Consider the following 16,051-nt stretch of genomic DNA (forward strand, 5'->3'; position numbering starts at 1 on the left):
TTTCATCCGGGAGGAGTTTATAGAATAAATTAGAGGACAACTAAACACAAACTGAACTTGAATATAATATAACAAAAAACATTTGAGCTAATCTGTAATTGCAGTCCCGAATACACTGATGTTCCTGCTGTGTTCTACATCAATTACATAGCTTAGAAATATTGGTCACATTTCCAAAGACACAGGTCAAATGCTGAAATAATGGAAAGAACTGCACTCTAATAACTTGATTGAAATGAGTTCCTTCAAGTGAAATGAAAAGGAACAATCAAGAGATTGTTTTGTCCTGATATACCTGCATTCTGCATAGAGACAATAAGTAGAATATAACACCGACAATCTTTTGGGTGTTATATTCTTCTTATTCCAAATGAGTAGAATATATAACAGACAAGATGGAAGAAACAAGTATTTTAACAGTGGACCAAATGTACAAACTGTTACATTTCACAGTGCTTTAAGTTTTTTAAAAACAAACCAAACTTACTTTTTTTTGCACAGTAAGAAATGGTACAGGAATACTGCTTGAGTCAAATCAAGAAAAGGCAAAATATGACACTAACTAAATTCCTGAATTAAAGATCTACCTGTCTTTTTATATACCGTGCAAAGGTATAATTGCTCAAACTTTACACTAGTGTTTGGCTACTAAAGCATGCACTGTTTAACAATCTGGATAATTAGAGCAAGCTCTCATTAGCAATGGCAAATCAACATAGGCATGAGGAAATTGGCAAGGAAATGAATCCGCTTTTTGTTCTTCAGGTCAAACCGCATAAACAAAACAAGTCACTCTGATATAACTTGTCTCGTTGTTCTAAAATACATGTTTCCAAGATGGAGTGAAGATTCAAATCTAAAATAACTCTGGGGTGACAGTAAACTTGATTCCTACCAGAGTTCAATGGTCACGTGACGGAAGGCTATAAGAGTGCAATCTGAGGTCTAAGAAGAGGAAGTGAACTTGGGAGGGGGCTGAGTATATACAGGAAGTGGGCCTGTTTTGAGTATCTGTACAGCGAAACAAAAGCACCCATCCTGTTCTCTCTCTATAGTGCTGACGCGCAAACTCAACATCACTGCTGAGTCAACAACATCTTCCTGTTAATTAATCACGACATTGGACAAGCAGAGGACCCAAAGGCTGAAATGAGTGAACACAATAGGCCTTTTGCATGGCATAGGGGGAAATTAATAACAGTTACAGGCTGGATCATTGGCACCACTTACTGGGACACTTACATTTCGCTGTAAATGAAGCTGAGCTGGAGCGTTAATTAATATATCACTAATTCATATTAGTTGCACCTGTGCTTTACCTGCTACAACATGTAAAATGTCTGCTTTGAAAAAAACTGCGTCTGAAATAATTTCCTCGTTCACTCATTCCCCTGTATAATGAACTCTCAGTGTACTCTATAAAGAGTGAAGAGGAGCATTGCATTGTGGGAATGTTACTGGGTAGATGTGTAATCCCAATGGAATATAAGATAATAGACTCAAAACCTTGCAAGTCCTAAACAAGATAACTATTATCTCTCTCTCTCTCACACACACACACACACACACACACACACACACACATACACACACACACACACACACACACATACGCGCACACACACATGCAAAAAGTCCCCCTTTCTCTGCCTGACCACAAAGAGTCATAATTACAGGAAACTGGTGAATCCCACCACTGAATTTTTAGTCAATTTAGCCAGTACACTAGTTGATGCAATGACCAAGATCACATGACTTGATCTTCAGTTGTCAATGCAACAGTATCATAATTACAGGTAAGAGTGCATTTTGTCATGCTTCTCTGGGTTGTTTAAAAATATCATGGTTTGGAATAATTGCCAGACATTTGCAACCATGTACCATTTGTCACAGTCTGTGACATAATACAACTACAGTTACATGTGAGGAGTTATTACTTTGGTTTGTACAGATAATATAGACCTAAAACATTTTCTGTGTCTTTTTCCTGCTGAACACCTGCACGTTTGCAAATTATTAACACTTGAGACTTGCTCGTCAGCATTCAATCTGCGCAAAACAAACATGTTTACAGCATACTACTTTAACATGTTTTCTGACAGATAACAATTGTGTTGCATTATTAATTAGACACGTTTCAGGAATACAAAAAAACATAGACAAACACAAAGAAATAAAATCCAAAGTTTCTTAACTTTTTATCTTATTAGAAAAAAAATAGTTATGATATTTAAGTATAGAAGTCAAAGACAAGTTCAAACACACCCTCTCTGTCTGCTTCCTCAACAAATGATGGATACCTCTTATTGCGAACCCAATTTACCTACACAAACAAATAAAGTAACCTGAACCACACTCACAAAATAAACTCGGCCTGCGACATTGTTGGAGTGCATCGGGCTCCGTCCTCCCTGTGAACGGTGTGCATACATAAACTAAGGAGTGGTATCTTGACTGGGGGACTCTCACAGGCAAAGAATCGTCCCTCAATATCACCGGAACTGCTCTCTCCTGGCTCAAATCATATCTAACAAACAGACAACGATTTATCAGCATCAACAACTGCACCTCCTCCACTGCTCCTCTGTCTCAGGGCGTCCCCCAGGGTTCGGTGATTGGTCCTCTTCTGTTCATCCTCTACCTGCTCCCTCTTGGAAACATCATACGTCATCACGCTCTCCTCTTCCACTGCTACGCTGATGATGTCCAGCTCTACATCTCCACAAAAGCCATTACCACTACTACTCACTCCACTCTGACCAACTGCCTCACTGACATTAAATCATGGATGCAAACCAACTTTCTCAAACTCAACTGTGATAAATCGGATATGATCATCATCGGCCCCAAATCTCTCACCAAAACCAGTCACAACTTCTGCCTCACCATTGACAACTCCACTCTGTCTCCCTCCCCTCACATCCGCAACCTCGGAGTCATGTTTGACAGCAACCTCTCATTTGAACATCACATCAAACAAATCACCAGAACCTCCTTCTTCCACCTAAAAAACATTGCCTGTCTCCGCCCATCACTTTCCTCATCTGCTGCTGAAACTTTAACCCATGCCTTCATCACCTCCAGAATTGACTATTGCAATAGTATTTTTTATGGCACATCTTCCAAAATCCTAAACAAACTCCAATACATCCAGAACTCTGCTGCTCGCCTGCTCACCCACTCCCGTTCCCGTGATCACATCACCCCTGTTCTCCAGAGCCTTCACTGGCTCCCCGTCCCACAACGGATCCAATACAAAATCCTTCTCCTCACTCACAAAGCCCTCCATAATCAGGCCCCCTCCTACCTCACCGACCTGCTCCACCACCACACTCCATCCCGTCAGCTCCGCTCCTCTGATGCCGATCTCCTGTCCATCCCACATAGGACCAAGCACCGGACGTGGGGTGAAAGAGCCTTCTCCATATCTGCCCCCTCCCTCTGGAACTCTCTCCCCAAACTCATCCGAGACTGCACTGATCTTTCCTCATTCAAATCGCAAATCAAAACCCACCTGTTCAGAACTGCTTTTAATGTGTGATTGTTTGTTTTGTTTGTTTTTGTTTTCTTATCAGGGTCCGAGCGACTCAAAGTCCCTATTTATTTGTTTTATTTGTTTTACCTGTATTTTAGCTATTCTTATTTATTTATTTTTAGCTTTTAGGATGTTTTAATTATGTGAAGTGTCTTTGAGTATTATGAAAAGCGCTATATAAATGAAATGCATTATTATTATTATTAAAGACACAGGTCTGGGAAGAAGTGAAATCGCGAAAGATTAATGATGGTGAATAGACATCAGAGATAGATACGATTTACTGTGTACAAAGGTCAAAATGAACAGACATGCATAATAGGTGGAGAGCAGGCAGTAAGAGGGTGACAAGGTCCCAGAGCCTTTCCACTGAAACTAACGTGTAGTTTGAGTTGCAGAAAGTAAATTACTTTGGTTCTTTGATGAATATACCGGATTCATGAGACCAATTATAACACTAGTCAGGGTGTAAAATCAACACTTATGTATTTAAGTAATGAGTAAAGGAGTAAATAGGTAAATAGAAGTGTCAGGTTGCTGCTAACAAGGAATATTATGGCAAGCTAATACAGTTTGGTTTTGGTTACTGTGCAGCTATTTAGAAATATGTTTGCCTTCATTTGAGCTCTGTATACAGTGATAATACACTCACTTTCACTCACTGGGGGAGGACTATGACTATTTTCATACAGTATGAGCACCTATGCAGATTATTCACACTGTGACATCTCTATGAGCTCTGATTACAGTCATGTGAGTCAATGAATTTCAATACAACTGTTGCCTGTAACCAATAACAAGGTGATGGGACAACAGGGCTGCATTGGCGTGGGCAAGTCACTATAGTGTAGGATGTGAAATATAAACCGAGGTGTCCAGTTGCAAGTTTTCAAATCATTAAAGCACAGCACACGTTTTCTCTCTTGAGTGTGGGTGTACAGCTCTGGAAAGTTATCACAGGAGAAATGATTGTGTACAATTCACATGGTAGAATAGTGCATACATACATACAGGATGTTATATTGTGTCCGAGTGCAACAATTTGATTGGTCGAAGCAGTTATACTTTTGCACTTTATATACTGAGTGAGGAACTTATGTATGACAGCACCATGGAACACATCCCCCATTCTACATTGGTCTCAATAAACGGAATAAGGTGGGTCTAAATAAATGCCTTAAGATGCTGAAAACCCAGTATTGTTACACTTTTCCCTCAGGCAAGATGGTTGAAAGTTTGAGTAATAGTACGAACACTATGTTTAAATATATATATACATATATATATATATATATATATATATATATATATATATATATATATATATGTATATATATATATATATATTTTGCAACATAATTTAATATATTTTATAGTGTATGTAACGAACAAGTGACAACACACACAATGTCACCATGTGATGTTTAATACAGGTTATAAATTCAACATTCAAAATATAGCTCCTGAAACTAAACACAGATATTACAGTAACTCTTAAACTGCATTTCTTGATCAGATTTGTGCTTCTGTTACTACTCCACTAAACCCCATCTCAAGGACATTGATTTTCTGTTCTTGCACTTGTATTAATTTGTATATCGAGTACATGGATACCCCGAGATGAACTGCAGACTGCTGAATTTAAATGAAGCGGTCAAATTCATTAACGTATTGAACAACATTGCCCCCTGGTGAAAGTTCATGTGAACTGACTTTCTTTTGACTATACGCACTCAATGTGCCGCTGACGTACTTCCTGGTCCGGAATGCATAACACACTTTCTAAATGTAGTACCAGGCCAAATGTTGTAGACTTTAAACAATAAATTGTGAACTATAAATCCAAATATTTGACAGAGGAAGCAAGTGAGAAGGTCATTTATTTATGTAGTATTTAAGTCCATGCACGAGGTTCTTTAACATTATTTGAGTATTCCCTGCGTTTTATTTGATTTTAACCACGTTTTGGAGGAAAATGCTGTACTTTTAATCCTACTATTTCTGTTGTTCTGTTTGCATTGTTGCTTCACATTTTACATTTTTTTAAAATGTAAAACCCATACAATTAGATATACTTTTTTTAAATCGCTTAACCATGATTAAACAGTTTTAAACAGTTTACATTGACAAATAATATTCCCCCACGCATTTCTATCAGGTGTGGAAATTAGCAATGACACATGCTTACTTTGTTTGAAAATGGCTTGACTGGTAATAAAAAAAATGTATGATGCCGAAACCCGGGATCGAACCAGGGACCTTTAGATCTTCAGTCTAACGCTCTCCCAACTGAGCTATTTCGGCACACATTCAATTCACAGGCTTTTTATAATATATATACCAGTTTCACACACGTCTTTTTCTATCTTTTTCTATCTTTGGACGTGTTTTCTATCGACAGCTAACACCAATCTTGCAAGCCGTACCTAGCTAGCTACACAGGTAACGATGCACCTAAAATGAGTGTGGACTATCGTGACTGGCAACGGTTTCTTAGCCATTCATGGGATGACGGAGTCTTCTCCATAGATGTCCCCTCCCTCTGAAACTCTCTCCCCAAACACATCCGCTATATAAATACAATGTATTATTATTGTAGCGACTCTTGCTCAGGAAAGCTACGAGACGTTATCTTGCTTATTACGTGTCCCCCCCCCCATAGGTAGCTAGGATGATTGACAGGTTTCACAGCTACACAGGTCATGAGACCCTCACAGACCTCTTGAACTCAGTAATTGCAATAACCAATCTTCTTATCTAGAACAACTTAACATAACATGTCGCTCAGTCCGTTACATTATTATTATTATTATTATTATTATTATTATTATTATTATTATTATTATTATTATTATTATTATCAATTGGATATAATAATATCCAACTAATGCTTCAGGACCCTGGCGTTCGAATAAAAAAGGACAAACAGAAACGCCAGTGGAGAAACACCAAATGTTCCATTTAAGTTAACACTACCTTCAACTGACGCTAAATTTGTCCTAGCTAAAGTTTGAACACATGATGGCGACATTGGTGACCATAAAACGCTTGTTGGCAGATAAAGAGTGTGTTTGATATTATTCACCGTTAACCTCTTTCACAGGACGACGTGATGTAACACAAATATCTGAAATGACCACCACCCTTTATGTTCTATCTTATATAGAATATATTTAATTAATGTTCTGTTAGTTCTGTTATAAACAGTCACATCTCACTATACACATAGTACTCCTCAACATTGTCAGAACTGAATCAAATAACATCTCAGCATCAGATAATAATAACATCTATTACATATTGGTCAAATCAGAAGGCCTCTGCAAGAACTGGACCAGCAGCTACACTAGGTCCTGTCAAAGCTCTGTCAGTCTATTGTTCTTTATTCCTATTACTGGGCTCAGACTCACTATTGACTAATGTTTTGCCAGAAATCACAAAGAGGGTGGAGACTATAAATACTTAGTTGTTGGCTATGTATATTGGATGACGCCCAAACATGATGGGCAGGTGCAATATTGTAAGAAAACAGTAAAGCTGGCTAATCTTATCATTGTTTGTTTTTCTATTTTAGGCTCTGCAGTGATGCAGTATTTTCTCTTTATTAGTCATATGATGTCCTGATGCCAGCTTCTATGCCTTCCTTCCTTCTGTCTTTCCCTCCTTAATCTCCACTCAATACTGCCTCTCTCTCTTTCTCTCTCTCTCTCTCATTTTGTTCCTCTGTCATCCCCCAAGGTGACTTTCCTTCCTTCGCCGACACTGCAGCTTTTCCTCGCTTTGTTCTGGAAGGCTTGAGTGTGGATAAGAGATGAGAGAGATCCAGGCCGACGTAATAAAGAGAAGGAGAACCAAGGGAGGAAACAAGGGTTTGAAAGAGGAGGTGACTGATGAGATTATCAAGCAGAATGGAGGAATCTATGGTGTTGAATCACTGCTAAAATCATTAAGGCAACACACAAACATACGCATGAGCAGACAGTTTTGTTCTTATAAAAAAAATTTAAAAAAATGTCAACATCAAGAGATTGAGCAGCCTCGACAGATGCTTACCTGACTAACAACATCTTCATCAGCACTGGTGATTAGCACAGTTGTCACATCCCAGTGAGGGTTCATCACAGTCTGCACTAAATACTGCAAGTATCTGGGGCGGAGTTTCTAAATTTAGGGATCAGAGAGACGGGGAGTAGAAATAGGAGATGTAGAAAGAGAGGAGCAGCTGGAAAAAGGAGTGACAGACTCGAACAGTGAGGTCCAGGAGAAGTCGGATGGAGCATTTCTCAAGTTACCCTGAGATCAATCCAAGCAGTTACAGACTGTAGATATACAGCTGCAGCTAGGGCTAGTAGCTAGTGATGCAACTTTGTTTAAAAGGACAAGAATATAAGAGAACAAGTGTCATTTTTCCTTCTTTCAAATTCAGATTGGATTTTTTCAGAATTCTTAAAGAGTCTAACGTTAAGAGATGTCATTACATATAAAGGTGATTGTTTGTTAAATTGAAAACAAGACATTTCTTTTAAATAAACACAATTTCTATCACTGTATTACTTCAGTTCTCGCTTTCCTATTTAGGTTTGAATCTAAAAGCTCATGAAAAAAGAAGACATCATTTACATATTCCTTCTAGTATCTGAGCAAATACAAATGCATCTATGTAGACATGTGTAAAAAAAAAAAAAAATTCTTGACAGTTAAAATATTATGTTTGAAAATTGGCAACCAATTGAATAGTGTACATTGAACATAATATGTGCATCAACTGACACTGAGATGGATCAGTTCTTAGATAGATCATCTTTTTAATACAGATTCTGTTCTGTTCTATACAATAAACACGTAATATAAATCTTATACAATACTAATATTTCTCTATACATATGGTCATAAATGTACAGTACAGTGTACACACATATAGTATTAACACACATACACGTACATGTATCTTCTCGTTAGTAGCTTTCCAACTCACTCAGAGTTTATCACAATGGCTGATTTTCTGTCCGGCAGATGATTGTGACAAAAAGAAAAACTATTTTCTTTGACTAAAACCCAAAACAGACACTTCAATATTTACATCCCTGAAAAATTTACATGAATACACAATAATTATGGTCTTTTGTCTGGCTCACAAATATTGTAAAAGGTGTGAGGATGAAGGAGATATCCCCAATCCCAAAGGAGCTCTCCAAGAGCCCATATAAAGTTTAAAGTGTACTCTATCTACTTACTGACATAAATCTACTGTAACACCCATTATACAACAGCTGATTGAGGGCTGGTTTATTGTTTTATGTCCAGCACATTGTGAAATGAAACATGAAGCCCTGAGGAGAAAGAGAGACACAGATATAGTGAAACATGTCCAGGACTTAGTCCAGAAGCTGACGGAGGCCTTTTTGCCTCCGCAGTGATTCACAGTACTGTCCAAAAGCAGTGGCTCCGCCCTCCAGAGCAACAAGCAGCGAACACGAGGAGATGTCCCATGTCAGGTTTCACATGTTGGGATTTCTCCGGTATAAGAAGCTAGTTTACCTGCTGTGACTAAAGACAGTTTTATTTAAGTTTCCACAAAATGTTGCCCTTTGATATCCACTTTAAAACTGAAGTGATACAATTTCAGTAGTAATACAGTAGCCTGTGTAGTTCAAATTGCTCCAAGTATTCTGCTTTTACATTATGCCCAGTGGCCTCTTTCAGTTAATCAGTTGATTAAGTCCCCTTTCTTCTCTCTTCCCCCAATAATCTAAACCATAAGTAGAAAACCAACAATGCTGTGTTCACATTCTCTTTGTTCACATCCTAGGGGTCATTGCTTTTCTCAGAATTTATTGCACATAATCACAAAACACGCACGCTCCTTTTATTCATTTACGCAACCACACACACAAAGACACATGTATACATGCCCACATGTAAACATACAAACACAATCCCACAGCCTCGCTTACGTCATCCTGACTTTTACTCATAGAACTTATTTCAACAAATAATAAATAATTCATGCCTTTTAGCTTTAACTTACACACATTCTTCTAAAATATGGTGCTTACTGCAAATTAAATCTTTTGATTTTTGCAATTTCCTGGTAGTTTCATATGAGCTTGTAAACTTCTGAATGCTTGTATTTACCCGCTATTAATTTGCTATACCATATACAGTATGTGCACTTTAACTCTGATACATTGTTGTAAACATACAGCAGGACATTCAGCACCACAATAATATATTAATAACTCAATTAAGGCATGAACAAATGAGGGAAATAAAGAGAAATATAGTCCATTAATATTTTTCTCACTGAGAATATCAGTGCAGGTAGATATTGGTGTGCTTTCACAGATAATGACTAAATATAGATCAGTGTGTGTGTGTGTGTGTGTGGCATATGTACATGCACATGCAAGTTGAAAGTGCACGCAGGAGGAGTAATGTATGCATTTCCTGTTGTCTAACCCTTATCCTATACAACTGCACACTATTATGTTCAGTATACATGGCTATGGTGTATGCTTGGCCAGTGTTGTCATGGAGAAACAGTGGCCACCTTGTCCCTCAGAAAGTGGACTAATGACAACGTGTGTAAGGAGAGCAGAAAGAAGGCTCTAATTAAAGCCCAGGACTCACCTGTCTCCACATCTGCATGGTCATGGGATTTGTCCTGACCTTTGTAAACTAACTGTTTTTTCTCACACCCATGCACAAATATACACATGCCATGTACCATACCATCTCTAGCAAATTGGTAAGATACATACAATTCTTCAAATTCACACACACACACACACACACACACACACACACATACACACACTCATGCAAACACACTGGAGCCTCATTCCCTCACTGCCTCTGTGAGGCACCGATCAGTGCCTTCACTGGCCTCCACTCGTGGCTTGCGAGTCTTCCTCTGGCCTCCCCCCTCTACCCAGGAGTTATGAATAACTGTCCCCCCGCTAGGAGCTGGGTCCACCTGCAGAAGGGACACTACCCTTTTCTTCACACGTGTTTTGAGGGCACGGCGCAGCTTCTGCCTGGTGAAAGCATAAAGCAGAGGATGAAATATAGTGGTTCCATAAGCCATTGCCAAGAAGCAGAGGCGCAGCCGCACCAGGCTGTCGCTTGGACCCATACACAGGATCAGAACATTGACTGCAGACAGAGGGGCCCAGCAGCCCAGGAAGGTGGATATGATGAGCAGGGACATTTTGAGGACACGGCGTTGACGCTCTCGGCGATCCCTGTGCCTGCGCACTGCCCGCCTCAAGGCGATGATGGCAGAAACCGAGGCCTGTACACCCATGGTGGATGCAGGCAGTGGTGAGGTGGCGTGGGTCTGGGTTGAGGCTGAAGCTGGGATTGGAGAAGCAGGGGTGGCCGGTGTGGTGGCGATGGGGGTGGTGGCAGCAGTACTGACAGTAGTGACTGTTACTCCACTGTCAGACATCGCCTGTGGCATAGAGGGGAGTGGTGGGGGTGATGTTGGTGTAGGTGTGAGGGAAGGAATGAGAGGTGGATTGGTGAGATTCTGGTTCTGGTTGGAGGACACTACCTCTGTGGGCAGGCTCAGGTCTTTCTTCTTCTGCCTCCTGCAGCGTATCCTGCAGGTGGAGTCCTTTGCACGCTTACTCCTCATCAAGTGGGAGCCTATTCGAATGTTGAGGGCCTGCAGGATCTTGGAGTAGGTGAACAACATGACGACCACAGCGATGAAGAAGCATGGCACTTGGAGTAACAAGTGATAATACATAGCCAGGCCTGTGTAATACCCCTGCCCTCCTACGCACAGCAGCGTCCTGTTCTGCCATACTGGAGTCAGGTGGTGTGTTGGGGAGGAAGGATGAGTTGAGGGTAAGGCGGAAGGAGAGATGGAGGAAAAAATGGGGGTCAATCCAGTGGTGAACTCTGAGTCATTGTTCTGCACTCTTGACTCCTCATCCTTATTGTCCTCAACCCCCGAAGAGAAGAAATCCCCCTCAAGGAAGGGCAGGAAGAAGACAGCCAAAGACACGGCCCACACTGCTGCCAGGAGCAGTGCAGCTCTCCTGGTTGTCAGTAGACGACTGGCTGGACGCACTGAGATGTCGTATCGGTCCAAACTGATCACGAGCACATTGACTGCTGTGGCCACACTGGTGAACGTGACACAGGCCTCATGAAAGCAGCAAAGCGTGGCCAGGCTGCCGACTCCACTTTCATTAGCTGGGAGCAGGATCACAGCCACAGTCAGTGGCAGACACAGCAGACAGACGAGTATGTCCAGCACATGGAGGTTGACTGTGACCAGGTTGCTGACTGAATCCACCAGGTTGGACTGAGCACAGTAGAGCACAAGTACAGTCAGATTGCTGCTGAAGCCCAACACCAGCTCCAGCATCAGCACAGTGGTCAAAGACACCTGGAAGCCCAGGGGGTAAGGTGTGCTCCAGCCCTCCTCCAGCCCCACCTCACCCCCTCCATCCAGCAGGCCTACCCCCTGACCATCGCTGGTCTCCAGGAGGTCACGATAGCCTTCGGTCTCCATTGACGCCACAGCACTCCCTCACACATAGCAACAGCGGCCGCCACGCCAGACCATTCTCTGTCTTTCTGTTTCTTCTGACTCAAACGAGACAGTGATGAGGATAATGATGGTCGGATCTGTGGTTGATTCTGTGAAAGAATAGAAAAGAATAGAAAGACAGAGAGATGACAGAGGAAGATCAAGCAGTTATCAGTCAGCTTGTCTCATATTTACTCAAAAATAACACTGTACAGCAAGTACAAGTCAAACTTGTCAGAAATGACAAGTGGAGAGGAGCTAAGAGTTGACACAACAAGGTGAAAGGGATCTTGGCGGGCGATTAGAGTCGTGGGTTGCAGTTCAAGCTGATGCTGATGACCCATGATGCCTCACTGGGCTCAAGTAGTTAGACAACAACATGCTTCGTATAGACAATGGTAAGAGTTCAGAAAAGAATTAGAGTAGAACGTCTCTTGGGGTGCATTTCCAAGTATGAGTGCATTAATCAGGGAATCAGTGAGGACCCCTGAATAGTCAAAACATTTTAACAAACCAATGGGGATTTATCTCCTGACTATGCTTAAGGTTCGTATACTGTGCTAAATGTTATCACAAAGATGTACCCATGCTTCTCATGAGCAGGAGTGGGTGGATGATTGATTCATTATTAAACAATGCATATATAGGTCAGGAAGCTTGCAGAATAAGGCATGTGGAAACATATAGAAAGCAACCACAACTGTACTGTAACAATGGCAGTGACGGAAAACATGTTGTTGATACTGCTCTACATGTTTCCCCATTGACAACCCACCTTGTGAAGACAATCAATGCCTGTACTGCCTGTAATAGGCCAATTTGAGAAGAAAACAACCCCTGTCAAATCCTCTCTTGTTTTTTTCCACAAGCGGTATAAAACGATCAGCTTCTGCGGAGGAGAGGTGGCAGGGACATTGTTGAGCTGGTAGAGAAACCGTGCCGTGCATGACAACATAGCAGGCCCCCAACTGAGGGTGGCAGCAGTTAACAGTTCTCACAGGGAGATGTAATGAAGACGAATGGATCAATGATCCACAGACAGTGGCACATAAACAATGCTATCAGAGAAAGACTAGCTCCCCTGGTATCCTCTCTCTCTACACCCCCTCTGTCTCATCTGCTCTCCTACATCCCTCACATCCCCTCCTACTCTGTTCCCCTTTCAGTGTACTGGCTGAGACAGACTACTTTGCATGTAGAGCATGTTATTCATGACTGACTGTATGCTCTCCTGTGCTCGGGAAGGAATCTCATTAAGTGTTGGTTAATTAGATATAAAACCTCTTGTTTATGTAGCGAGAAACAACTATTTCCTGAGTGTCTAAACTAAACGCTACAGGTGAGTCTTAACCGGCAGTGTTGACCTCAGTCTTTGCTGTCAACCTTTCCTCTGCCACAGCTTTTGTTCTCACCCTCATTTGCCCTTTTCCCTTTTGTTTTATCTCACTTTCTTTTGGTCCCATTTGTCATCTGGAAAGGACCTACAGGCAGAACAGGACTCAGTGTGGAACAATGGTCTATCTTAATCCACTAATGGGCTCCATGGGGTGTGTGGTGTTGGAACATTGATTTAAAGCATCATCAATCTGCCAATTTAAAAAGTCATAGGCATGGGAGCACACAAACACACTCCTCCTCTCACAGGGACCTGTGATTTCATTTTGAGTGCTGTGGTTTCATCTTACGCTGCATAAAGTCGTTTATGTTAAATTTGTTTTATTTCTTCCTCTCAACACCAAATGCAGTTAAAGTGTTGGTTTTATTGATTTACTTGAACACAGGTCACAGTATAATGCTGTAAATGACATTAATGAACTACGTTAGTGTGTTTATGTTGATGTTAAAAACATATGTTGAACATCTGGCATAATCACAGATATATTTGAGTTATCTAGATGTTTGAGGCTATTCACACTGAACCACAAGAACATTCAGTGAGCTGTAAACTTTTAATTTCAAAATCAATTGTGTTACCTTTCTTTGTTCAATATCGTGGACATCAAGGTACGACAGAAAATCAAGGAGCAAACAAAGGAACGTTGTATGTTTGACAGCCAATCACTTACAACAATCACAGAGGCAACATGCATACAGTGTCTTACATCTCATGCAAATGTGTGTTTCTGGCGTGTTTGAAGCACTACACTGAATTAATGTCAGAAAAAGAACTGTATTTACCATTTATTGAAAGCTAAATAAATAACGTAAATGTAAGCATACATTTACAATAAAAAATAAAAAATGTAACAATATAACACAAAAAGATCTGAATGTTCCAATTCACCAAAAAAGAAGACGTTTGTTCTTTTTTCACAAGAGTAAAATGCTATTCTGATTGAATCACTCTTATTTACAAAGGGTTACGTGCTTATCGGTGAAGTGAGCAGGCTGAATTGCTTTCAACAAGAGTCGTTTATGTTACTCTATGACGAAGAGAAACATTCAGCCACAATCTGTCCTGTGATAATGGATACTCACTTTGTGTGATGAACTGGTAAAAGATAAGAGCCACAAGCCCACAAACAATAGAGTAGAAGAAAAAATAAGTCTGTGTTAGCATGCAGTTTGGGGGCAAGACAAAATATCATAAGCCCTGAATCTGAACAGCTGTGACTCTGACCTGCGGCAGAAGCAGTCATCATATTATAGTATTTACAGGGAAGGAGGGAAGAAATAGACAGAGTGGTGAAGTGTGGGCTGTTTTTCTATAATGATCACCAATTTTGGTGTTTTTCATTAGGAATTGTAAATACTCAAGTTCATTTGAGGCTACAGATCAGTCGTTCAGATTAAAAAAAGTCTAACAAGTTTTTCTTCAGCTTTGGTAGTTAATCCAGAAGACAAATAAATCTGAAGGTCATTTCTTTTGAGTTCTGTGATCGTCATAGAGCATGGCTTCATTCAGTCATAGAGTCTTAAATTGGTTTTATCCTGTCCGAAGTCATCAATCAATAGCTTAATTTACAATGATGTATTGGAAGCTAAATAAAGTGTCTGGTTGGTTCAGTATGAAATCTAAAGAGTAACTGTCATCTACAGATTTTACTTTGAATATGATTTCATCAAATCTGGTCTGTAAATTACAGTAGATTCTGTCCTTTGCTTTTTCCGTCCCACAACCCCCTGAAGCCATGCTGTCAGGGTCAGTATAGGTGTTGGATAGTGCTCTATATGGTAGGTCTTCAAGACCCTCAATAGCAGAGGGGAAATGCTCAAGCAGATCTTGTCGTCAGTGTGAAAAGTTCAGTTTCTTTGTTTGTCTTTGTGTGATGTGCTCTAAGGTATCCATGTATCTAGCTTCTTTCTACTGACAACACATTTCTTGCCGGAGGCTAAATTACTTCTGCCCAACACGAAGACAAACAGTAGGCATCCTTTTGGCCCAGACGGAGTCTAAAACAACACACTGTACGGCATTTCATTATTTTGGCATATTTGTTAGGTATGTCTTTGTAAAATAACATAACACACAACACAACTACATTGAGAGAATATGTAAAAGTCATAACAGTGTATAGAAACGAGCTAGACTGAAATACAGCTGCTCCCACCCTGAACTCACAAGATAACTGCAGAAAAACACTGCAACAGTTTTATCAAAAAGGTGCAATCAGCATAGTGCCGCAGCAGCTTTGTGGATGCCAAGATTAATTCAAGCCACGACTCTGTCCACTATGTTTAGTGAGACATTGATTTTTTTATTTAGCATTAGCAAAAAAATTGTTTTTTAGTTATTCACTTTCCACACTCCAATCTTCTTCTTTTTAACATGGCTGCAAACAATTGCACGACTCACACACCACATAGACTCGTCAGTACACTATAATGTCACTTCTGTAATCCAACCTCAATGGATAGAAGCACACTTCACTTACTTCACACACGATTCCCCTCAGATGACACCGACACCTTCAGGCCAGTGCACCTGTCTGGTAAACAACACACATGCGTTCCACGGGATGTCTAAAATG

The 16,051-nt window shown here is 40.5% G+C and overlaps 1 protein-coding gene and 1 non-coding gene across 2 annotated transcripts; both read right to left on the reverse strand.

The window, feature by feature from the left end:
* Positions 1–5,766: 5,766 nt before the first annotated feature.
* trnaf-gaa lies at positions 5,767–5,839 on the reverse strand. The gene has a single exon. It is a non-coding gene; the product is annotated as a tRNA-Phe (tRNA).
* A 4,534-nt stretch (positions 5,840–10,373) lies between these two features.
* On the reverse strand, positions 10,374–12,062 carry LOC117731188 (G-protein coupled receptor 22-like). Its single transcript, XM_034533366.1, has one exon. The coding sequence runs from the start codon at positions 12,060–12,062 to the stop codon at positions 10,374–10,376; it is 1,689 nt and encodes a 562-aa protein (XP_034389257.1).
* Positions 12,063–16,051: the final 3,989 nt, after the last annotated feature.

Source organism: Cyclopterus lumpus, chromosome 5 (genome assembly GCF_009769545.1).
Source record: "Cyclopterus lumpus isolate fCycLum1 chromosome 5, fCycLum1.pri, whole genome shotgun sequence".
NCBI classification, from domain to species: Eukaryota; Metazoa; Chordata; class Actinopteri; order Perciformes; family Cyclopteridae; genus Cyclopterus; species Cyclopterus lumpus.

Coding starts and splice junctions, on each gene's coding strand:
- LOC117731188 (XM_034533366.1), bottom strand. CDS start 12,062: ATGGAGACCGAAGGCTATCGTGACCTCCTGGAGACCAGCGATGGTCAG.